The following is a 26,582-nucleotide window of genomic DNA, read 5'->3' on the forward strand; positions in this document are numbered from 1 at the left end:
TCTTTTATCCTTTTTGGCATTAAAATGTCTTTCAAGTGTTGTAAAAAAATGTCTATAGCTGGCAGTATAAAATGCTGGCAACCGTATTTAAAAAACTTGAAACTCTTTTTCCTCCTAGGTCCTCATTCTCTCTGGCCTTGGGCTCAAAAAAGTTCTTTGCTCCTGGAGTTGCCTTTTAGGAACCATCCATTTTGAAAGTGCGGTCAGTGGCTAGAAGGGTGAAGAGCTTCAGATGGACTACACCCTTAAATCGGGAAGGTCAGCAGGCTGGGAAAATCTACCTGTAAACCTGGAAATACTATGAACCACAAATGAGATTAAGATCTAAGGTAAGTAGCCTTCCTAAGCAGGTGACACAAAATAACCGAGTTCTGGGGGAAGCTTTAATCAGTTACTTGGGCTTAAGGACATCTTCCATTGGAAATGCGGTTTATCAGTTTGTCTTTCATGACATACGGCTGGTGTGAGTATTTCCCAAGAGGGAACGAGAACTGAGGTTTAGACCCTGAACCTTACTGCAGGCATAATAAGGCTCAGGCTTAATCAGGAAGGTGTTTTTACCCTTACAAGAACAGAAGACCACTGTGTTATTCAGCTTATTCCTATGACTATAAAAAGGAGATGGGCTTGTAACTCTGGTTCATCTATTTGCTTTTAACTGCCATTATCACCCACCTTGTATCTTTTGGCTTAATGAAATAAAATTCGTATTTTGTGTAAAGACAAGAAAAATTTAAACAAAATCATTCTCTGCCAGTTTGGGTGGCCTCCCTCCCCGTTAGTGCGTCCTGTGCATCTGCAGCAACCAGCCCTCCTTAGGCACTAACATTCCTTCTTAATCTTGTCAAGAGTCCGGATGAAACCACTACTCCCTTTCTAGACACAGATCTGGACTGTGTAAACTATCCACGTGTCATCTGAAGTATAATCCTTTGTCTCAAAAACTAATAAAAACCTGTGTGCTTTGACCTCTAATGCACAGAACAGACCTCAGAGCTTCCTGACTGTCTCCCAGGTCATAATCCTCAGGTTGGCTCAAATAAAAGTTTCCATTTATTTCTTAAATCTACTACTGATTAGTGTTTTCCATTGATACATGCAGGGTGTAGCTGGCAGGTTATCAGAGATACCCAGCAGAGGGCACCTGGAGTCTTCCCTGAACCAGCACTTGGTACCAGCATGGGCCTATTGATCTCCACCGGCTTTCTGTTACTTCTCTGGGGTTCTGGTGAGTTTTTCCGGTATCTGAATCTCATAGCTTTTAACTGATGATCCTAAAAATGTTATTTGAGCTGTTTTTACTTAAGACTTGAAGTCTTAAAGAGCACGGGTGCATTTCTAAGCAGAGACCTAGGGGGATCTAGGCAGAAGGCCCAGGGAAACATAGGTGGCTGGGTTTTTGTTAAATTGGCTTCAACTGAAAAAAAAAAAAAAAAACAAGTTGCTATAGGGTCTAAAAAAGACTTTTGCTAGTGAAATGAGAGCCTGAATTGTTCAGCTTCAAAGAACAAGAGACATGTGCTCCTTCTGGCCATATGGTGTTCTTGGGTGACTGAGAACCTAGCAGAATTGTCTGAGAATCAGTCTTTGTGACGTCTAGTGGTCCAACAGGGGAACCCCGCTACAACCATTAATACCGCTCTTCCAGGGATGGACAAGATTAAGGACTGATCATCCAGTTCTCCAAGCACCCACAGCAGTATTAGACTGTAAGAGAAACCGGGACATGAAAGAGTCAAACCGACCAAAGGGTAACTCCTTGGGGAGCTAGACTCAGAAGCAGCACACGGTCTGATGTCTGTCTGATCCACCACACTGTCCTCAGAAAGTTGTTCAGATCCTATCTCATAATTGAATTTGACTACCAAATGAATAATGGGAAACTGCCTCAAAGGCCCAGCAGCTCCCAGATGGACAGCCACCTATGGGGATACCAGCTGGGTTTATACATGCTTGTAAGTACTTACTTAATTGGGAGTTAAAGGAAATCCCACCCTGAAATGGCCAAGATGGGATTCGTGGGCACTCCAAAGCTGTAGTGAGAGAAAGCCTAGCGGTCTGGGCTTACCAGGTCAGTCTCCTGGATCTTGCAGGGTTGACTGGAAACAAGAGTGATTTCTCTTGCCTAAAATTAGATTAGCAGGAGGAGATATTTATAGGGCTAGCTCTTTGGAGCCTTTGAATTGGAAAGTCTTCTAAATTGTTAACATTTTTAAAAAGCTCTCATCCTAAAATAGTGTACCTACTTTAGTTGGTATGCAGAACCCCCAAAAAGGCTTCAAAATTCCAAAGTAGCCTCATGGAAATAGTTCTTATAGAAGGCTAATGAAAGAGTAATGATACAAACTTGAAGAGTGACGTTACTGCTCCCCTTTATCCTTCTTGGAGTACTTACTCGAGTAATCCTCTGTCTGAACTGCCTTTCCACTCTGAAGAGACTATTAAATGGTTGCCTTTAGAAATGGAACCACCTAAGACTGTAGGCAAGCCCCTTTAGATCAAAGGTCGCAGTGTGCTATAGTTAAAAGAATTTCTTAAACCCAAGAATTTTCAATAGTTTTTGTAAATGGAAGATCAAGATGGGAAGCCACTTCTGACTAAACTGACCATGTAGCTGATATTCAAAGCCTGATAGGAATTTTTTGTGTGAGTGGTTTTCTCCCTAAGTTAAATGAGGGAAAGAAAATCATTCCAATATAGGTGGATGCATATCATTAAGGTATCTACCTTTTAAGCAATCTGTTGTAACTTTCTCTATTTGGTTTTGAAATCTTTTGTCACTTTGGTTAAGTGAGTAAGCATTGCTCCACAGTGACTTGTGATCTTTTTTGACCAAGTGTTTAAAAAACTTTTTGGTATTTTTGACAAAAACCTTTTTGATATTTTTGGCAAAATTTCCAAAGATCAAATTCTAACTGAAGATCATTTGACCTCTAGCTAACTTGGAGGTTTTGGTAAGGGCTCCTAAAACACCTCAAGAGAAATGTTTTTTCTCCTTATCAAAGAAAGATACTAAACTAATGAGGCTTCTCTGGTATGTTAAATTCCATGAGCAGCACTGTCATATGAGCAGCAATAAACCTTCTTAGGTTATACTGTATGAGTAAATGTTATTAATGTAGATATTCTAGAAATTATACGGAACTCCTAAAAACGTGTCTTGCTAAATGTTATCAGTCATAATTCTAGTTATTATCTTATGTATACCACAGCAACAACCAAGTTTTTGTCAACTGCATCGTAATCAGATCTTTAACAGTGCCTTTTAAAGTCTTTTGTCATTTACTATGATGCTTTTACAAAAAATGCTTTATCTTCAAGAAGATTCATAGAAAGGACTTTTTGACAAGTACAGGTTTCTGATAACTTTCAGATCATACTGCTGAATCGGGTAAAAAAAATTTTACATTAAAATTCGATGGCGTCACAGAGCTGTTTATAGAAGATTAAGATCAAGGATTAGTCACATAGGACTGAGCAAACTGATGAATATGGTTATAATTTTTTTTTGGTTTTCTTGTCTGAAGTATTACTGGGTTTTAATCTGTGTTTTCCAGATAAAAGGAAGCCCTTCCCTTTAAGCTGATTAGGACTTACAGCAATTTGGTAAATAAATTACACCTTTGTAAGTAGAACTAAAACATTCACCCTTTCCTCTCTACATGGTCCCTACAAAAATTGCAAACTCTTTGGTTTCTAGCAGCCTTATCAGATGAATAAGAAAGGCTGCCTCCTGGCAGCTTCAGGAATCTCGATATTTTGCAGATGTCTATAGACATCCCAGGCTGAATCTGATGGTAAGTCGTTGGTGTAGCTATCGTGGCCTTGAGAGGCCTTTTAAAAGGTCAACTTAAGATTCCTTATAAAGTTCCAGCACAGCCAACTTGAAAGAGCCTGTATGATCAATTATACTTATGTAAACAATCAGGCCAAGTTTATAGAGACCAGATTTCTTTTGCAAATAAATCAGTCTTAATTTGGCTATATTCAGCAGAAATGAGGGTAATTTTAGGGGGAAAAAATGTTTCAGTGGACATTAAGTTTTAATTTAGTGTTGCTGTTGGATTCTTCACAGCCACAGTGGAAGGGGGTCATACCAGGCCCTACATCTCTTATTTTGGAGACCTGAAATTGACTAGGACCAGCACTACCAGACAACAAGAAAAAGACAACATCTGAAAGCAAACAGCTGACCCCAGATGCTGGACCAGGCCTGTATACTTATTACTTTGGTAATTGTTAACACATCTGCTTATGAACCAAGTATATTTCTTAGGGCTCAATCATATGCACATTTCAAAAATCAATCCAGTTGCTGGGTCTGCAGCCAATTACGTATGTTCAGCACTGCTAGGTTACCTTGGTGGATTTCTTCTCTCCAAGGCTCTAATTGGATGGCCCTTAAAAATTTTATTTTAGAAGAAACTCCAGTACCATGCAAGTACTGAAAATATCACTTAAGTGGAACCCTCTTACCTGGCCAACTGATGACACCTGTTCTAAGCCTAGCCATAAAATACTCCTTTTCACCAGATGTTTAATACTGGGTAGCTCCTAACAGAACCCAATGTATTTATGGAACAAATTTATGACCTTGGCTCTCCCCAGGTTGGTTAGGAAGATGGCAAAATTGGTTTACTTTGGCTCAGTGTCACCCACAGGTAGCCTTGGAAAGAGCTCCTACCAATCTGCTTTTAACTTGAGCATGCTTTTGATCAGTTTTCCACCCAGCAGTATGACCATTTGGCTGCTACATTTGTTCCTTCACTTGAATAGACAGTATCATTAATCACACAGAGCCTTAACAAAATTTACTCAGCAAGTTTTAAATGACAGTAATTAGCTTGCTCAATTTGGAAGTCTCTATGATGAGAAAACTGGTCCTACAGAATTGCATGGCCCTCAATATTTGAACTGCTTCCGAAGGAAGAATTTGTGGTATAATACATATTAAGTGTTGGGTTTTATACCTGATACCTTCTAGTGTAACTTGGCTTATGACACATGGAAGGATCAAATTTCTATTCCGACTGATCCTTTTCCCAGTTTAAGGGAAATACTAGGAAAATGGTTTGGTTTAGGAGGATCTTGGCTTAGACCTTTGCTAATGACATTTACTCCTATTGGCAATTTGACTGTAGTTTGTGTAACTCATAAAGTGGTAGTTTCTTGCCTTTTGCATTGTGTATCACCTAATAAGATAATGCTGTCTCAACAACTTGAAACTACTTATCACATCTATAATTCTCTATAAATTAATGCATATGCATAGTGCACACGCAAGGTAAAGGTGGCATAGGTGCTATTGGGAAACTTGGAACTGACTGACTGTAATTGCCAGACATATTACTAATACAACCCTCTAAAAAGAAAGAGCTGGGCTATTAAGACCCAACACTGATGGGCCTAGAGCAGGTAAGCAACTAACCTAGCATAAAGGGACCAAATATTTGACCACCTAATGCTTTCTATAGACGTGGAATACAAACTTGTGGTTGCCAGAGGGGTGGGCAGGGACAGACTGGGAGTTCGAAATTTGTAGATACTGACAGGCATATATAGAACAGATAAACAAGATTATACTGTACAGCACAGGGAAATATATACAAGATCTTGAGGTAGCTCACAGCGAAAAAGAATGCAACAGTGAACATACGTATGTTCATGTATAGCTGAAAAACTGTGCTCTACACTGGAGTTTGACACAACATTGTAAACTGACGATAACTCAATTGAAAAAAAAAAAACCAAACAACATCAATCTGAAAACAGGGGCTCTCCATGGGCACGGGTAAGTCCCTTCTCTCCCATGATGGAATCTCCTCACTTCCTCTCCCTCTCCCTCTCCCTCCTCCAGAATCGAACCTAGGACCTCCTGCATGCTAGGCCTACACTCTGACCTACAGCCTCTCTCTAGCTACCTTACTTTCCCCGAATGCACCTTTATCCTCCGCCAATCTTTCTGGGCTAACCCCAAACATAGCCTTTACTCTTAGATTGTGGCAGTGTAAATGTTTAGTATGAAAAGGTTTTCCTAATCCTAAACTACGTAAATAATTGGAAAACCTCTTTTAACCTAACTAATCCAAGGATACCTGGGGACCTTTGTCACTGTTTTAATGTAGGGGAGGAAAAAACTTTTTCACTCTACCCTTCTGAGTTCTTGGCTGAGATACCCCTGCAATAAAAAGATAGATTAACAAGAGAAAAAGATTTAATAACCTAAATACCTCGTGTATACATAGGAGAGACCCAGGAAAACGAGTTAACTTCCTGGGATGGTGCAAGTCACCAGGAAAAGCACAGTAAATAAGGGTAAAGTTTGTAAGCAAATTTATGTCATTGCCTTCTCCATTGACTCCCTTTTGATTTAGAGTCATAAGACACTTAGAAATGGAGACTGCATTTAGAAATGCCGTGTCCCTTACAAAAGGGTATCTTCTACTCTACTTTCAGAGCTTTTCTAGTGTCTGCAGTTTCTCAAAATAGTCCTAATGCCAAACAGACATATTTTGCTATCCTTTGGTATCTTAACATTTTGGAATAATAAGTTACTCTGAAGTAACTTATCAAAACATATATTTAAAAGGCTCCTAACTTACAATTATTGTTGGTCCTTAAAAAACAAACAAAAACACTGCTCATTTCATCATAGGGAAGTACTGATTAAACAGAAGCATCAAAACCCCAAAGACATGGTAGATTTCCATTTTCATTTGATTTGAAGGTGTGAAATCTTTTCTTTTCCACGGAGTATTTAAAAGGCAAGGATGTTTCACACCTTATAGAAAATAAAAACTAAAAACTCAACAGAATATGCATAGTTATACATGAGTAAGAATTGAAGTAAATAGGTTTTTTCCTTTGAGAGTATTTTTACATGGATTAATTTTAATAGGCTCATCTTCCACAAAACTGACTATCCTTCCAAATATAAAGTGACAACTTACCAGGTTAATCAATATTCTTTATATAATAATTAGAATATATATGTGTAACTGAACCACTTTGCTGTTCACCTGAAACTAAACATTATAAGTCAACTACACTTCAATGAAAAATAAGAATTAGAAAAAATTAGAATACAGAAGACAAACTGCCCAAAAGGATGCAACTAAAATTTTCAAATACAGTTTCAAAGATAAATAAACTCATAGAAAAGCTGTTATTTTCCCACTAACTGGAAATAATGCCGATTAGGTAAAGGAGGGAGGATTTGTTTCTCAACAATATGAAGTATAATGTAGTTTCATGCTTGGTTTGTTCTAAGCATTGGACTCTTTCCACCTAGTCATATAATATTATTTCTGCATTAAGGAGAATTTAAGAAATATCAAGTAGAATACTCGCACAAACTCAAACATATACAGCCTTTATAGAAAACTCATTTAAACTGAATCCCAGAGTAACGTTCAAGAAGCATTAGAAAACTTCAGTGAGAACTTAAAAAGTCCAGAGTTTTCAAATTATTTTATTATTGACTTGGCCTTGCTTTCTAAATACTATTATCTTAGAGGGCTTTGTCCAATATGGTGGCAACTGGCCACTTGAAATGCAGCCACTCTGAATTGAGATGTGCTATCAGTCTAGAACATACACAATATTTCAAAGATTCAGTATGAACTGTAGAATGTAAAACATCTCATTAAGAATTTTATACTAATTTCATAGTGAAAAGATATTTTACTTTTTTACTTTGTTACTTAGGCTAACAGAAAATTTTAAATTACGGATGTGGCTTGAATTGTATTTCTACTGAACAGAGCAGCCTTAGAAACTGAGTAACTTTTTTAAAGGAACAACAGTTGGCCTTTACTTATGCTAACTCTACATGGGTTAACACGTATGTTTGGACATTCTGCACAAACTCCAGACACGCAAGTACAAACCATCTGCAGCTGCTGCCTGGGTGTCATGGACGTCCTCCTGTATTCTGGAGGTCACGCTAATTCTTCGGGCTTTCCTCTCAATTGTGCAGGGGTCTGACGAGTCTGTATGAGAAGAAGCAAAGCCAGGAAGAAGGGATCAAGCCATTCATTAGAAGAGTGGACAGGCTCACAAGGATCTCTCACGGGATGCACACAGTTCGAGTGTTTACTCTCTTCCTTCATGCTACCTGCAGTCCTCCCGTAAGGGTAAGTGTCATATTTAATACTGCCTTTCAGCCTATACAGAGCAGTGGTTCTTACAACTTTTTCCATCTTCTCTAACTACTTGGAATAAATGACTTATTTCACCAGTTTCCCACTTTCTAGTGGGCTGGGGGTGCAAACTCAATGACAGTAATTAAGTGTCAATATGAAAGCACTATTTGGGGAATCATACCTTAGCAACTGCCAGATCAAACAACAGTTATTAGAAAGTTATGTGTTTAAAGTACCCTATCCATAAGGCTAACCAAAGAACCCATTACACTAATGGTAACACTAAACTACAGCATTACATAATTAAAGAATAAGAGTAGCAGTATTTAAAAAATCAGAACCAACTCAAAATACATGCCCCACAATCATTTCATAAATTCCAGTTACCTATGTGTGCAAAAGCTCAGTAGACACTTCACACCATGGACTGCAGGCATACCAATTTCTTGCGTTTCTATTAACTTACAGGTAATTAGTAGGTAATCTTTTGTATTAAGTAAAAACAAAAAAGGGCAGACTTCGTATTATTTACCCTTAAGACTCAAACAAAGATACTGCATTTTCTAACTGTTCTGAGCCCATAAAAAGTCCCCTATTATAACCCATCTTTGGAAATCAGTGCTCCACAATCCTAAGCAAGGTACTTACACATTCCATTATCAGAAGAAACAAAAGCAGAAGAGACATCTACTTAGGCTCCAAAGAGTAAGGAGCAGTTTTGTTTCTTAGATTTATAAGCACTTTTATAGTATCACACATCTCCTCCTCACTGCCACAACGACCCTGTAAAATACACCAGCTAAATGTCTGGAATGGTCACCTCTCTGGTGCACACACTGGATCTGAACAGTCAAGTGACCAAGACACCCAGGACCAGCACTCAAGTCCAAGGTCAATGCTGTCGCCACTGTGAGTTACCAAACACAGGGTGGGGAGTACTTTCTGAATCACCTGATGAGCTTACATGCAGACTGGGTTACTAACTACAACGTCCATTCCAAAAACATTTCTCTCTCTCTCCCTGTCTTTCCTTCACTCTCTCATTCTCTTTAATTTCCACACTTATTATTCAGATAAACATCTATATTCCATTTGGATTTTTAGCATATCTCTGAAGTAACTTCAGGACATTTACTGTAACCAATAAGCCAATTCTCCCAGTTACATTTTAAAAGCAAGTAAAATGTAAGCGGTACTGCAAGATAATCTGCATTAAACAAGATAAACTAAAAGAAGAGAATCTTCCAAGCGCTTCAAAGAAAACAATAGAAAACCAAATAGCTTTTACAAATCTGTGATGAGAAGGCTTCCTAAAGAATTGCAGATTGTAATCAAGTTCTACTGTTTAAGTCTTAGTATAAAAAAGTGAAAGACTTAAAAACTGTATATAGTATATAATAGCACCATTTTGTAGTCTCACTAACAGTATATATTATATAAAGCTCAATTCAATTTCCAAAGCAGAAATTCATTTATAGTGAAGGTGTTAAAGTAATCACTTTCTAGTCTACTTTTTCGTTTAAAAAAAAAAAAATCCTGTGTATACGTAGAGTAAAAACTGCTTTGGGGTAAGAGTTAGGTCTTACTTTTGTGGGATCTCGGATGTATGTATTTACATAATGTGTCTACATATTGGGTGTCTGATACATTTTTAAGACGTTAATTGTAATTGAAATCCCATTATAACTCTAAGGGACTATCCAATATCATTTTAGCAAATTTTGTTAGAATTAAAAGTACCATGGAAAAGAGCGCTTTTACTGTAAAGTTCCTTCTAGGGAGCTAGATGAAGCTTGATATTAATGCAAGCCCTACACAATTTCCAGCTGAGACGTATACCAAACAGGAACCTCTCACCTCAAATACACGGTGTTGATCTCAAAGAAGGCAAAATGACATATCTACATTGACCTCACCACTACTAGAAAACTGAGTATACATGGGCTCCTGGCAATTACTCTATCGTATTACCTCAGGAAATTTTCCTTTTATTTCTTTGTGAATTTTCAAGGTAAAATTTATACAATGAAATACACAGACCTGAAGTGTACCATTTGATGAGTTTTTACCAAATGCATATACACACCTGGATAATCCAAACCCTATCAAGACTTAGAACATTACCATCAACTCAGAAAATTCTCCCATGCCCTTTCCCAGTTAATTTCCACCTCAACTCCGAGAGATAACCACTGTTCTGATGTATACTTGGGCTATTTTCAATTTTTGATTATTATGAAAAAAAGTGCTGTGAATCCTCTAGTACAAGTCACTTTGTGGACATATGCTTTAGAGGCTCTTAGATAAATCTTTAAAGTAGAAACTGATAGGCTATAGGGCATGTCTGGTTTCATAAGAAATGGCTGGACTATTCTCCAAAATGGTGACATTTTACACATTCACCAAAAATGCATAAGAATTCTGATTGCTCTACATCCTTAATACTTCCTATCAGTCTCTGGAGTTTTTTGGCATTCTGGTTGATGTGAGGTGGTATCAGGGTTTTCATGTGCATTTCCCTAATATCTACTCAAATTGACTATCTTCACATGCTTATTGGCCATTTATATATATATAATGTATGTATGTATGTACTCTCTTGGGAAATGTCTGCTCAAATGTTTTGCACTTTTAAAAGCGGGGTTGTCTTTTATTGTGTTATAAAGGTTCTTTATATATTCTGGGTACCAGTTCTATACCAGATACCTGTTTTGCAAATATTTTATCCCAACCTGCAGCTCGCTCTTTTACTTAATAGTGTGTCTTGAATGAGCAGAGGTGTTGAATTTTAATGAAGGCTAATTTACCAATCGTTTTTCTTTTCATTGCTTCCTGTGTCCTATCTGCGAAGATACTCTGTGTTTTTGTTCTGGAAGCTTTGGAGTTTAGCTCTTACAGTATGAAGTAAGGATCAAAAAAATTTTTTTCCCACATGGATATCCAGTTCTTCCAGCACTGGCTGTTAAAGACTTTCCTTTCTCCACTGGTTGCTTTGGTACGTTTCTCAAAAATCAACTGGCAGTGTAAGTGACAGTTACATCTGAGCTATTTTGCTGCAGTTAATCTATTTTTTTTAATCCCTATGCCAGTACCATACTGTGATTACTGTAGCTTTATGGTGAGTGCTAAGTTGGTTAACATAAGACACCCAAAGACTTCTTTTCCAGTTTGTGTTGGATACTCTAAGTTTTGTACATTGCTATATGAATTTCTGTATCAGCTTATTAATTTCTACCAGAAAGAGAAAAGTCTACTGGAGTTAAATTTGTTATTGCGTTGTATCTACTAATCAAGATGAAAATAGGCATATCACCAAAAACAATACTGATTTAATCATAAACATGGTTTTATTACACTATTTAGGTCTTTAATTTCTTTTGGCAGTTACTTTTATAACTTTTTTATAACTTTCAACATAGATCTCTGGTTAAATTTATTAGTAAGTATGTTATGCTTTCTGATAGAAAATGGAGTGAAAGAGACAATTACAATACCAATTGTTTGCTAAGGATGCTAACCTTAATATCCCAAAACCTTGTTAAACTCACTTAGTAGTTCTAATAGTTGTTTGGCATCTCTAGATTTTCCTTGCAAATAAGCATGTCATCTGAATTTTGTCAGATGTTTTTTCCCTGTACCTAGTAAAATGGTCATAGGCTTTTTCTCCTTTACTTTGTTAATACTGCATTCCTGACCTAATAAGCCCAGTTTAGTCGTGATGTATTATTATCTCCTTTATATACTGTGAATATTTTATTAGGGTTTTTTTGTTGTTGTTTTTATGATCATGAGGGTTACCGATATGTAACTTTCATTTTTTTTCTGGGAGGTAGGTATTGCCTATCAGGTTTTGGAATCAGGATCCTGCTGGCTCCACTAAAGGGGGAAAAAATTGGAAGCTTTCCTTCCTCCTTTTTTTCCTCAGAGTTTGTGTAACTGACATCTCTTCCTTTAAAAATTTGACAGAATTCACCTACTAATGAAGCCATCTGGATCTGGAGTTTTCCTTTGTTGGAAAATTTTTGATAATGGATTCAATTTCTTTAATAGATGCATAGCTATAATATGTCCTATTTCATCAAGGAATGTCCATTTCATCTAAGGTGTTGAGTTTATTAACATAAGGCAATGCAATGAACATCTTTACTATTTTAATGGGTAACACATCTTTCATTTCTGACCCCCTACATTAGTCAACCTTAAAGTTTACTGATTTTGTTTACCTTTCAGAGATCAAACCTTTTTCGACTCTGATAAACTTTCTCTGTTATTTCTCTCATTGACATTTCTTTTCTTTCCTTTCTTCTACTTAATTTGTGCTCTTTTAGTTTCTTAAGGTATAATTTTAGGTCAATAACATCTTCTTGTCTTAAACAAACATTCAAAGCTATACATTTCCTTCTAAGCACTGCTTTAACTATTGTACAGCAAAGAATCTGACCTTGCCCAAAGAGAGGTCTAGCTTTTCCTGGAGGATGACCTCTAAAATCTTGAAATTTCTTGAGAGGAGCATTTTTGTATTTATGGTGGATCCTTCAGACTATATACCTTAGAGATTATGCTAATTAAGGTGGCTCGTAGTGGACATACTGTTCATTTATCATCAACTTGGTCCTCTGTTCCCAGGTTAACAACTTTGCAACGTACTACCTTAAAAAGGGTGGTTCCTCCATGATAATCGTTGAATCAATTAACTGGATCACCACTAGGTAATGTTTCCTTAGTAGACACTCAAGCAAAATCAATTTGGAAGATTCATAGTATTAATCTAAATGGTTAAAGTGATTAGTGATATAACCCAGCTTGAAACTGCATATAAAGTTGCCAGAGTGCCAAATTTGGCACTTGGCAGTCATCCACTAAGATTCTTTTTTGTACCATTTTTAGAAATCATTAGGCAATTTTAAATGTAGATTAATTGAAACATCTATGGTTGGTAGTAGTAAACAATAAAAAGAGGAACAGATACTGCATTTCAACCTATAAATAAAATACTTAAAAATACTCTCTACTGAGCTTAAAATACATAGAAAGCTGTTTCAACCAAAACTTAATTTAGATCAGGTAACTTTATTTAGGTAGAATTTGTACATTCCCTGATTAAAAAAATTACAATGGTGGAGAATGCCTTAGTTTAATGAGATTTTTCATTTAGGTGTGTTTTCATTATCAATTTATCCTGAGTTGGTTAAAGCAAATAGGATTACGATATGAAACGCATAGTTTAGTGCAGTCTTGATAAAAGTTTAAGTTTTTAAGATACTAAAATGCCCATTAAACATTTTGTACATAAAAAAGACAGATTTGATACCTTCAGTTATCACCCAGAAATGATTTAACAATTATCCAAGTGATTCCTTCAAATCTTGGTTATGTAGGACTTACTCTGTCCTTGATGAGAACAAATTTTCCATTCTAACATAAAACCTTTAAAATTCTCTTATTTTTGTAAGAATTTTTTAAGAATTACCTTTGACAGTTTTCACAGTGCTCAGTAAGTTTATAATGTTAAATACTTAATATAAAGTGTCCCATCTAATTAACTTTGACAATAATTCTAGGAGTTGCTAACTTTAGTACTTTTTAATGCTATCTCTATAGCTGAAGAAATTTGCATTATATATGGACTCCCAAAGAATTTTGATATTTATTTCTATGATGTTTGTGACATTTCCCTACTCACCTTTTTTAGATGGCTTGGGTGGTACAACTGGGCCAGGTTCTATGTTGTCATAAAAATTATTCATGGCTTTTGGATCAAAGTTTCCTATAAAGAAAATAAAATGAGCAGGCATTTAGGCCTCTTTCTCCTGTTACTTGAATTTTTTGATAAGGAAAAAATGGAAATAAAACATGTAAGAAGGGGAACTGTTTTCCAGGGTCTCAAAACTCATTATAGTATCCTACTCTCCTCCCACTGACACTGATGAGAAAAGACCCAAGCAAGCTACCATACCAGTATCTGTCTACAACGTATCACCTTAAAGACTATTTTTCTAACTGTAAAGCTCAATTCTACACAGAATTAAGCTTGTGGCGCATTTAGGGAGGTAAATGAAGAGAAATGAAAGGATGAGTGAACTGTTTTTGTTTTGATTTTAATGAACAAACCATGAGAAAGCTTACTTTTGTGTCTTTCATAATTTACCTTAAAATTTTATCCATTATAAATTCAACTATGGAATAATCAAGTTGTTACATCATGGATTCCTTTCTTCAAGAAATGGAGAATCTTAAAATGTTGCCTACAGATATCAATAGAAGATGACATGCTGCCAATTTCAAAATGATAAGAACAATCCCTGAAAATTTTGGCTTGCCACAAAATTTTCACCTTTCTTAAAATGTTCGTTCCCTGATCTAGTGAGTCTGTTTCAGCCCGTTCTGCCAAGACTCCTCCAAGATCACTTTTGATCCACTGCCAGCTTTGGGTCCTACCTTCACATCTGTGAACCTACCACCGCAATCTGTTCTGCACAATTCCAAGTAAGCTTTTTACCTGTATCCATCCCTATTTACAGAGGTACTGATAGTTCCAATATGTTGGATCTCTTGATTTCTAGACCCATTTTTTTTCCCCAACAGAAATTTTCCTCTCCAAAACCAACAGAGCTGCTTTTCATCAAATCATACACTGATCTCCTTCTACTCTGTCACTTAAAAGTTTAGATTGGAAACTCAGTATAAAAATTTTCCAGAGCACGAGAGTAGAATTTAGTAAAAGTGGATATATTTGGACCCCTTATGAAAGGAGATTTAGAAATGCTTAAGCACCAAAAAGAGTTCTTTGTTGCCCAATGGAGACAAAAAACACAGCTCTTTGCTTATAAAACCTTAATAATGCTTTCCCTTGCAGTCCTATTACACAAATGCCTTTATCCATTTGGATATGCACTTTTAAAATAATTTTCTGAAAATAATTCCTGTGACGGCTCATAAAAGCCACAATGCTATTTGATATATTAATTAGATCTTTTTACAGTTTAAGATGCTGCATATGTATTTCTTCAATTACTTACGTTACAGCTGATGATCTACTGTCTAGATCCCATAAGGCTTACTATAAATATCCTAACCAAATATTTCAAAGAACACACAAGCAAAAAAAAAATTGATGCAATCTTCTAATACAGTAGCAAAGTTTATATAACCCCCACATCATGCATAGCAATTCATTCCTTACCGCCAGTAGGCTGTAGAGTGACTAAGCTTCTGAAAATAACTAAGGATACCCAACGAGATTGCTCAACTTTCACATGCAAACTTGCTTCTGTCTATTGTTCACGTAGTTCCGCGTCTTTTGGGTTCCCCTGCTTCTACTGTTTAATCTTGCCTAAAATGGCAATGAGGTACCTTACAATACAGTAGAAGCTCTCTTAGCTGCCATAATTAAGAACATTGAGTGGTGTGGGGCGTGGGGGTGGGGGCTCTGAGTAAAACACAAAATTGTTAAAGAACAATCACATCAACTTTAATGCAACAAAACATAAACATAGCAGTATTTTTATGTAGGACCAAGACCTCTTCTTTAGGTGTCTGTTGACTAGAGTTCTATACTGTCTATCCGTCTGTCTTAATAAACTACACCTATCATGAGGATCTAAAGTGGGGGGTAAGTAAATTTTGTCTGTAACGGGCCAGAAAATCAAAATTTCAGGATTTGTGGACTGTAATACTGTTGTAAGCCCTCAACGGTCCTGTTGAAACACAAAAACAGCCCCACACAATATGTAAACAAATGGGCAAGGCTCTGTTCCATTAGAATTTTATGTACAAAAACAGGCAGTAGGCTAGTTTGCTGAACCCTGATCTATAATTTGCTGTTTTGATTTTAGAATGGAGCAAGGAAGACACTTTAAGGATATTTAATTTGAGAACAGAATCCTATTAGATTTTCCTCTTTAACTCTTTTCACCCATATCTAATTCACAGTCCCTATTTTTGTTAGTGTGTGTTTGTTTGAGTCTTTAAAACACAGCTCCTGCATTCATGTCAGTTTAAAAAACATTACGTTACAGAAGTACAGTAACTGGTATAAACAGGTTTGGGAAGAGATACACCTGACTCTTCTCGGTAAGCAGACCATTCAACTGATGGGAGGAGCAACAGTATGAGGACACTCCCGAATGCAGCCTCCTCATCAGGAGCATGCGGTGGCTGTGGACTTGGTCAGTATATTTCACAGAGGAAATGAAGAATCTCTCTAACCTGGTGAGCTGGGTAAATCAAAGTCAATTAAGAGAGCTTCTACTGTAGTACACTTCTATAAGAAAGCCAAAACCAAAACAAAACAAAGAAAATCTCTAAGACAGAGCTGAATGTTTTCATGTAACACATAACAAAAAAATGGCATATGGAATTCATTTTTAAACTGAGAAATCTGATGTTCTCACTTGGGATCCCTACTTTTACAGATATTTTTTGATGAGTATCACATAAAATAAGAATCTACTAAGTTTAAGATTAAAATTCATCAATTTATAAAATATTCACAGTAATGACTAAAAGAGGATAAATGCAGAGTAACAACATAGAACAGTCTAAATGATAAGAACTTAATGATGAAGTTGCCTAAGTAAAGATATTTTTTGATCACCCAAATCTGCTCTATGACCGCAGGGTGGAGGGATCTCTTTACCAGGATTGTAATCTTTTAAGAGAGAGTTTTTATCCATTATTTCTGTAAAACCAAAATGATCGCTATTTAAGCAGCTTAAAACACCACACTATAACTTATGGTTTACCAAATAATCAAGTCTATACCTCTAGATTGAAGGAGGTCAACTTCTTTCAGTGTACAGTCAACATTTATCTGCAGTTGTCTGTTCATGCTTCTCAATCTTGTCATTTCCTCAGGCTAGTAAGAAAGGACCCAAAATAGCAATTGTGGGAAAGTCATTATCAAGCCCAACATTTAAGAACTGCTATTCACGTTAATTGTTCTGATTGGTTATTACCAAGAGTATGGCCTTAATCCATAAGAGGGCATGTTTAACAAGTCCTGTATGTTATTTTCAAGGAATAGTCATAATGGTGACATCAGTATAGCCACATATAAACAAAAACTGCACATAATGTGGCGGGGCTATAATACTAGACTATGTTCTCTCATACACATGCTACCATTTTAATCACAGAGCACTGAGAATATTTTATTTCTATGTTTTCATGATAAGGGCAACTACAAGAATCAACCTTTTAAACAAGCAATGTCCAAGATTTTAGTCCTGTCCATGCTGGTAAAAGTTACAGCAGTACTAATTAATGCTTACTAAGTGCCACGCACTATGCTCACCAGAATTCTCTCATTCTTTCCCCAAGACAATCTTGCAAGGTAAGTACTGATATCACTCCCAGTATATACATGAGGAAGCTGAAGCACAAAGAGGTTATATATAATTATCACAAGGTAATAAAAGCTAGTAATTGGTACAGCCAGGATTTATATAGAAGTCCTCAATATAAACTTAAATAGAAATCCTTTCTCAAGTTCTTATTTTCTGGATCAAAGCCAGCAATTAACCTAGTACGTGAAAATTTCAGGAACCTTATTCTTCAATTCTGTTTCCTTCTGCCTTGATCTTTGAGCCAGCCTACTCCCTAGGCCTCTCAGGGGCATTACATGAGACACTGAAAGGTGAAAAGAGCCCTAAAGTTTTTTGGACACCTCTACTTCCCCTGACATTCTGAATTTCCTTATTATTTACATACATGTACAGTTTAGACTCCAGAGGCATGGGGAGTGAAGCTTTCAGCACAGTCCAGCTATTCACTCAGTTATTAAGGTGATTTCAACTATATAAAATAAAAGATAAATATCTGCTACGATAGGAAGACAATAAAATCCTATTCTGTTAAAAACATGTATTTTGCCAAAAACTAAATGTAAGAAAGAGTGGAAAAAAATGAGCAAGAAGAGTTATCTTAATTCCGAATAACGGAAGATCTCATGCTGTCGAGACATACTAGCAGATTAACTAGGAATGTCCATTAAATTAGCACGTGTCAAAAGTTTAAAACAGTTATAATCCCTGAAAATGCTAGGGGAACACAAAAGTCATTTAGAAATATTTAGTATTAGTAATTTCGTTTCTCACTCCTGTAACATATAAAATGCTTACCCCTTGTCTATATTAAATATTACCACTGAAAAGTTTAAAACATCTGAGCATTTATATTAAGAATAAAGCACTTGTTCAACGGTTTCAGAGAGTGATGATGTCTTCCTAGGAATATGGGAAAGAATCTACTCTTTTGTAGAATCACACTGGGAAAAGCCAAGTACCTGAAGGAGGTCTCGATCCCACTTATATATTTGGGGGAAAATGGGGATGTTTCAGTCACAGTGGTCCTGAATAGTGAAGCTCTGTAACTAAGTATGGAAACATTATAATAAACTTTATAGTTAAGAGGCTACTGCACATTTGCTTATAACAATCACAACAAAGCTCTTGTCAACGGGCTCATTTCCAAATACAGCAGAACCACTGGAACTCACTAAACTAACAGTTTATCTGTAAGATTCCTATGTCCCTTTTCATAGCTTCTGATTGAGGAAAACAAAGCTGCTTCTGAAATGTTACTATTTGTCAAAAAGTATGCTGTATTTTCATCAAGGAGGGGGTTTCAAGATTGGCTGTGTGTAATTTCAGACTTGTTTATAAAAACTAGGATGCTTATATCTGACATTTCTAGGTAAAAAATTCTAATCTTTTTTCAAAAGGTAGCAGAAATACCTTAGGTCAACTGTTTCAGCATTTTAAGAACTTGTGTTCTTGGGTGGCTTGCCCCAGTTATGCATTTGGGACTTAAAGCTGTGTGTTGGTCCAAAAACCGAATTGATCAGAACAAGATGGGGAGGGAGGGACTTGAGGGAAGGAGTAACTGGAAGCTCTCTGCTTATTACAATCTTATTTATCCTTCAAGGAATAAGTTAAATTTCCCCCTTCTCCGTGGAACGGTCTCATCTTTAAGCCCTAGTAGCAAAAAGCTAACACTTCTATCTCAGAGCTCTAAAAGTACTTAATATCATTACCATTTAGCCGGCCAGCACTTCTGATTTACTGTCTTACATTAGCATTTCTCCCTCTCTCTTACACACACCCACACATACATACAGGTTCATAGACATACATGTGTATCTTTTCACATACAGATCTCTTTAAGAGATGACATCTTCCACAGCATTTTATACAATGCTTTGCAAATAGTAGATTGAGAAATGATGGTCGTCATGCATCTTTCACTTCTGCCTTCCTTGCAAAGATTATTTCACTGCCCCTCTAAGTTTCTGCAACTGCACACATAGCTGGTCACAAATGTGCATTCCAGTCTCATGAGGCACATGGGTTTCTAACTAAGTTTCTATACACTGCTTGATAATAAATTAGTTTGAAAACTTAAAGGTGGCAATATGTGCTTAGTAGCAAAAAAGTCAACTATCTTGCATAATCCTACGTGAGTGGGACAATGATAGGGATAGCCATTTACTGAGCGAGGCACTTTACATATATTGTCTCTTTATGTTGACAACGATACTAAAATGTACTTCTTATAATTCCGCTATAAAGATAGAGAAAATCAAATGCAGAGAAGTTAGAACCAGTGAGCACAGAGTTACTTTGGTTCCAGAGCCCATGTGGGCACTCTCTCAACTACGTCATGGTGTCACGAGTGAGTCTCTATGAACAAAAAGGGAATTCTGACCAAACACTTAATTTCTTAATTTCCTACATGATATACCTTTATGTTATGCATGTTCCTAAAGTTAAAAACAAATCAAATTTTGCAAAATAGTTCCAATTTGTGTTGCGCGTATGTATGAGAGCAGACTTTTTCCCATATCTTGTAAACAATACATTTTGTAAGAATACTATTTGTTGGGCATTGTATAAATTGTTTAATGTATCTTATATTATCCTAACAAAAATCTCATGCAATGGGTATTCACATATATATTATAGATAAGAAAACAAGCATAAAGAAAGCTGCTTATCCAAGGATATATGAGCGACACATAAGTAGCAGAAGTAGGATTCAAATTCACACCTGAAATTGAAAGCCTACATCTAAACCACCACGTATAACTGTTCATCAACCTTGCACTCTTATTAGTCTTCCGTCTTCTTCTAGGCCTGGCATTGGCAATACATGGGAATCACACACTCAAATTTCTCATCTCTCAAATACGAAATTAGAAATTCACGTGAGCTACTAATTTCTGAAGCTGGGTGGTTACTACACAGAGGTTCACTATCCTATTCTCCTTACATACCTTTGAAATTCCCTGTAATAACAAATTAAATTATGGCCTAGGGCAGTAGTTTTACTAATTTCTCTCTTTTTCTAAAGAAGTCTCAATAAAAACTCTCTTTTTTTTTTGAGCACTACTCAAAAGCACTAATCTATGCTACATTAGCCAACAACCCCCAAAATCAATAGGGTTTTAGCATGGATTATTACACAGCCAAGAGGTTGCTAAACAAAGTTTATATGGTTATTTTAGAGAAAAATGACTTCTTTGTTTATACTCCACATGTATTTAAAGGACTCCAAAGTACCCAAACATCACTGGTGGATTCCCATATGGGAATTCTTCAGTATCTCAACCAAGCAGAGGATATAATTCAGATTTCCAGTGGAGGGAAAATGAGGCACAAATATGATTTATATTAATATCACCTTTTAGTTAAAGATAGCTTTGTAATTATCCATGTGTTTTAATTAAAACCCTTCTAATACTGATTATACTTAGCTATTTTAGTCAATATTAGAAAAAAATTTCATTAAATTATTAAATATGCCTGTTTCTCCTTGATCTCCTCAAAAACTTCCACTGGTTCCCCATTACCAGCAGAATACAGTTCAAACACTAGCATCAACCTGCACATTGACCTGTTAAGACACCAGAAATCTCAGCTTAAGCAAGGGAGCTGTTGTTGACTTGACTTCTGTCTTGACTTGAAGCCTCTGTTACCTCAACTTTTCTGTTCTAAAATACTTCCCCCCTTTCCTCTTTGCTTATATAGCAATACTATACCATTTAGTATTAATAACTTCTGCTGTAATACTTTCATAAGGTTATCAGATTGAAGGAAAAAAGGGTGAGGTCTAATAACCTTATGAAAATCAGATGCAAGCTACAGACCTGCCTTTCACATAAACACACGAAACTGCATATAATTTAAGGACTCACAGATACGCTTTGAAGCCACGAATTTCAGTTAAAATCTTCTGAGGGTAAAGGTGCAGACATGCTGTCTGCAAGAGACCTGACATACATGCTCACTTCTCTAAATTTCTAATCTCTAAGAGAGAGATTACTCTCAGTTTAAAGAGAGTAGGAACATGAGGAAAGGTTCCGTGAAAAAAGAAGAGATTAAGCTGAGTCCTAAAGAACAGATGATTTATACACGCAGAGCTTTAGCAGAACAATCCAGCAGGAAGATAATGTGAGAAAACGAAGTGCACTGAGTATACACGGATAAACCAATTGCTCTATGAGTTCTCTCATTATTACCTGTGAGCAGACACAGCACTTACCATACTGTATTACAGTTATCTGTTGAGGATCTATTTCTCCCACCAGCACATAAAACACTAAGCACCTAGCACAGGACCACATTTATAAACTGTAAAAAATGCTTGTTGAATGAATGAATGCTGAAAGGTGAAATGATAGGCTGGATCACAGAGTTTGTGATGTCACAAGATTTTAGGACACTTGCTTTAAAATTTTTCAGAATTTTCTAAGATCTTTAGAACTCATACATATTAACCAATATGTTGACAATATATTACCTTAACTGCCCCCGCCGCCAAAATATTACCTGAATCTTTTCATTACAGCAGTTCCTGTGAGGAGCACTATCAATACTGTTATTTTAGTTTATACAATTATTTACACTTAACAAAACTGACCTGCTTTAAAGTATTCTGTAGTCAACACTTCCTCAAAATGCATATTTATCTTGTTCTAACTCATAAATTGATGCACTTAGAAGAATAACTTAGATGCTTGAAAGAATAAATGAATACATGAGAACATTTTATAAAATATTTGGTCAAGGTGCACTTTTTGTTTCTATTCTGACAGCAATTTATAGTAAATGAGATCTATACCGTGATTATAAATGTCAGTACTTGAAAATACAGATAAGCATATGAAATTCATACATTTGCAAAAAATCATCAACTTATTTCGACTAGAACTACTGAAGGCAAAAGTCCTTCATCCATTGTTTCAGAAACGAAAACAACTGTGCCAGGAACAGAACCTAAAAGAAAACCAACTGGCCCGCATGGCCAACACCCCCACCTTCCTATCCATACATCCTAACGGATCACTTACCGTTGGGATGGCAGTGGTGCAGCTGACCCTTCTGAGCCGTCTCTGCATCAGGTCATGCTCCATACCGTTAACTTCAGCCTTCAACCGCTCTAGCTCCTCTTTCTCAAGTTTCAATTGCTTTGCTAACCTCTCCATCCTTGCTCGCTGATGTAACAGCAAGGCTATAGCATTACAGATAAAGTCATTGCAGAGAATAACACTGAACAAGTAACTGGAAAATTCCCATATGCATTGCTAATGTATGAAATACCCGTAAGGAACCCAGTATTCCAACTTGAGTTCGCATTTATTCTCATGTCTTTCTAATGCTATTCTGCCTTCATATCTGCTTTAATTTAGCTCTTGTAACCGCTGCCAAAATGACATCATCTATACATCCCTCTTATTCTATCATCCTTAGTTTCCCTAGGATTCTCTTTAATTGTACCTGTGTTCATTTTAAACAGGCTCAATACCTGGCATATTGAATTACAATCATAATTACTTCCCTTATATACTGAAAGAATATTCAATTCTTAGATATTTTGAAACAGACCTTTAAAATACTCTATTCTCCTTATATTTAGTTAGGTCCATTGTGAACTAATCCAACAAATTTCTTCAGTACCAATCCCACTTCTTACAAATATACTTTACTTAAAAACATCATTACACCCTTCAAGCAATCCTCTAGAAAAGATTCAAATTTTTTTCACTTTAATGAAATTTAGTCCACACTCTCTGAATCTCTTTTTCCCACTCTGTAGTTTGTATTTTTGACAATATTGGTTTCACTTGTCTATATTTTTTCCCCAGTGAATGTTCTTCCTTAAAAAAAAAAAAGTCTTCTTAGTTCATTATTATCATGCCTGTATTTTTATACTTTAACACAAAGTATAGACAATCCTGAAGCACTAACCCTGTTCTAATAGGAATGCTACTGCCCAATATTTAAATAGCTAATATAAATTTCTTTTGAATAGGAGATTGACACCTTACCACAAAGAATGAATTTAATAAAATTACCTTGTGTATAGGCATAGTCATCTGATCCAGAACTAGAACTCCTCTGATATTTATGGCTTCCTTTTTCTCCCCCAGAGCCTGGTATCACTGAAATGGGCTGAATAGGTTCTGGGGCTGCAGAACGCTCTTCTTGGTCCACTAAATTTAAAAGATTTTCAGTTGCTGCTCGGCCTACAGTAATCTTAAAAACTGTAGTTGGGTTTGGTATCATCCGAGGAGATGGTGATGGAGCACAAGAAGGTCCAGTTGGCTGTGTATATGTGATATACACAGGATTAACACTAAATGGAGGTTTTGGTTGACTGGATATCCCTCTTGAAGGTGAACTGGAAGGTGGCGTGGTGGCCGTGTACAATGAGTGCTGATTCCGTGGAGATGGCTGATTACTGATAGGTGAAGGGCTCCTATTAATTGCTGTCCCAGATCTCTGAGAGGGTTCAACTGTAATTTCTATCTTCTTCATGGATCCTTTGGGTAAGCTAGATGTTGCATATGGGAGATAGGCTACTGAATGGCTTCCCTGTTTCTGATAGCTAGGAGGTCCTTGTTGATATGGATGGGGTGGAGTAGCTGAAGGACTAGGTGGCATGAAGACGTGGGAACTTGGGTGGCCCAACTGGGAAGGTTGCACTTGATGCTGTGGAGAGCTGAAGGGTGAAGGACACTGAGAAGGAGGTGGTGAATGGTAAGCAGGTTGCGGGATCTGCTGTTGTTTGGGAGAATACTGAGAAGGCTGGTAGTTCTGTTGATGTGGATAAACAGGTAAAGGACGTTGGCTATAATGAGGCACTGGGCCCTGTGGTGAGGACTGCCACGGCGTACTCTGAGGAGTTTGTCTTCCCGATGAACTCTGAGATGTCTGTCTAATATAAATAGAACCAGGAGACCCATAAAGATTGCCTGGAATTTGTGGAAGAATTTGTAAAGCTCTTGGTACAGTCTGTCCAGAAGGGAGGTTTTGGGATACTGTAACAGTAATTGGATTTGTACTATACCGAGGTATGTGCATGTATGAAGGAGGAGGCGGCGGTGGTGGTGAAGGCCCTTGCATAGCAGATGGATTCATTCCCGTTTGAATGGAAGATGGCTGTTGAGGTGGCTGTGAAGGAGGAGTAGCTGCACTTCTGTTCTGCTCAGTCATAAAAAATGGATTGTAGTTGGGAGTAGCAGCCACAACAGCTGGAGCTGAGTGTGGTTCCTGAACTAAACATATAAGCTGTTTACCTGCTGCATGCTGTGGATCAATATGTCCATCACTTGAACTGTGTACCAGTGTTCGACCACCATTAAGTTGCATTCCATCTCCTGGGTGGTAGCTACCAGGAGAATGGATACCCAGGTTAATATGCAAAAGGCGATTTCTATTCATCCTGTTGTCATCTGGACTATGGTATTCCATATATAAGTATTTGCTACTCTCCTGGGAAAGGGCTCGGCAACAGGCTTCAAGATTGTTGTTATGCTAGAAGGAAAAATGGCAAAAGTAACATTAGCAAAATTAACAAACCCTAATAATGAAAGTCAAGCTTTGCCAGAGAGTTATGTAAATACAATTGTCACAGAATAAGTAGAGAATAGTATTTTAAGCACAAAAAGCTTCATGGTCATCTATCCTGAAAAGGAGGTCCCAAATGATTTATATTATTTTACAGACATTTAGCTCACATAACTAGTACTACCACTACTGCTACTGCTACAGAAATGTAAAGTACCTACTAATGAACACTGTGACTCAACCCCAACTTTTCTGACTCCAAATCCAGGACTCATTTTACACTTGTTGCATCTCAACAAATTGAGATGCTGGGCTAATCTTGGATTCACCACAGTTGCTGCAATATACAAGTATAAGTAATATCCATCATTAACATTTAAACTGATAAACATGAAAATAACCATGCTTTAGTTTTCAAAAGGCACTGAAACCCCAAAGAGAAAAAAATTACAATAAAATTCCTAGAGTCAAAACAATAAAAAAATCTACAGCAGCCTTTACTTTTCTTTCAACACATTGATCACCTATTGTGGATTGGGTGCCCCTGAGGAAACATAACTGTCATGCAGGTAACTAAGTTATCCCTATATAACTTCAACTATCTTGTTGTATTATGAAAGATTAAGTTAAACAAACAAATCAGTAAAGGAAAAAAAATCCACTTTTTGAATTACGGTACCATGACTTCACCAAAGTTATGTTAATTTAACACAAAACCAGGTCTCAACTGCTTTTATGAAATTTATTCACACCCCCCCAGTCTCAAAAGTTTTTACCCACTGAAAAGTAGCTTGGTAAACTTTCGAAATCATTGAAAGATCTGATCTTTTTGAGTTACGCGCGCGCGCACGCACGCACGCACGCACGCACACACGCACGCACACACCCACCCACCCACCAAACTGACATTTCAGATGTTCCAACAGACAGTAATCAAATAAAAGGCTCCCTCCTTTTAAAATGTTACGGTACTATAAGGCAGTTTTCCATTAAAATACAGAATTCAGAACTACTTTATTAGCCTAAAACACTATTATTCACTGCTTTTCAAATAATCTGTGAAAGTTTCTCAATTATCATGACCTTTTCTGTATTTCATAAATATATATATAGATATGTACATATTCTTACCGCATATTTACTTTAGGAGAAAGTACATTTTATATAAAAATGAAAGCAAACACTTCACTTCTGCTGAGAACCAAATAAAGTTAAATTTAAAACGGGGCATATAACGTCATTTTAGAGCTGGGAGAACGCTTGGGGTTGACCTACTCCAATTCAACTCATTTACAGATGAGGAAAGAGATGCCTGGGAAGTTACATGACTTGAAAACAAGCACTTAACTAGGTAAATGGAGAGTCAGTTCCAGATTCTTGGTCTCCTGACTCTCAGTGCCCTTTCTACTAAAACACAGTAATTTCAAAGGATAAGACGTTAGGCCAAAAGTACACTACTATACTGAAGCTTTAGGGAATAAAAGAAAATTCTGTCAAGCAAACCCTTGTAAAATGAATTCTCAGAAATGTAAAGAATTGGCATAATAACTTTTATACTTTTCCTTAATTAAACCTTTTGGTACTAAAA

The 26,582-nt window shown here is 36.7% G+C and overlaps 1 protein-coding gene and 1 long non-coding RNA gene across 3 annotated transcripts in view; one reads left to right on the forward strand and one right to left on the reverse strand.

Annotated features, from left to right (window-relative positions):
• Nucleotides 1–26,582, reverse strand: part of TAB3 (TGF-beta activated kinase 1 (MAP3K7) binding protein 3) — an 80,659-nt gene that overhangs the window by 4,743 nt on the left and 49,334 nt on the right. The window contains exons 3-7 of one of the 2 annotated variants that reach the window (XM_032475981.1): nucleotides 23,500–24,961; nucleotides 22,495–22,655; nucleotides 16,908–17,001; nucleotides 13,828–13,911; nucleotides 7,890–7,991 (exon numbers count right to left, since the gene is read on the reverse strand). In XM_032475981.1, coding sequence (XP_032331872.1) covers nucleotides 7,890–7,991; nucleotides 13,828–13,911; nucleotides 16,908–17,001; nucleotides 22,495–22,655; nucleotides 23,500–24,961 — 1,903 coding nt within the window. Of the gene's footprint in view, nucleotides 1–7,889; nucleotides 7,992–13,827; nucleotides 13,912–16,907; nucleotides 17,002–22,494; nucleotides 22,656–23,499; nucleotides 24,962–26,582 lie in introns of those variants that run through there. The other variant, XR_004318264.1, reaches the window with a different exon arrangement.
• LOC116662242 lies at nucleotides 163–4,192 on the forward strand. Its single transcript, XR_004318265.1, has 4 exons — nucleotides 163–329; nucleotides 1,103–1,228; nucleotides 3,558–3,606; nucleotides 4,076–4,192. It is a non-coding gene; the product is annotated as an uncharacterized LOC116662242 (long non-coding RNA).

Source organism: Camelus ferus, chromosome X, assembly GCF_009834535.1.
Source record: "Camelus ferus isolate YT-003-E chromosome X, BCGSAC_Cfer_1.0, whole genome shotgun sequence".
Lineage (NCBI taxonomy): Eukaryota > Metazoa > Chordata > Mammalia > Artiodactyla > Camelidae > Camelus > Camelus ferus.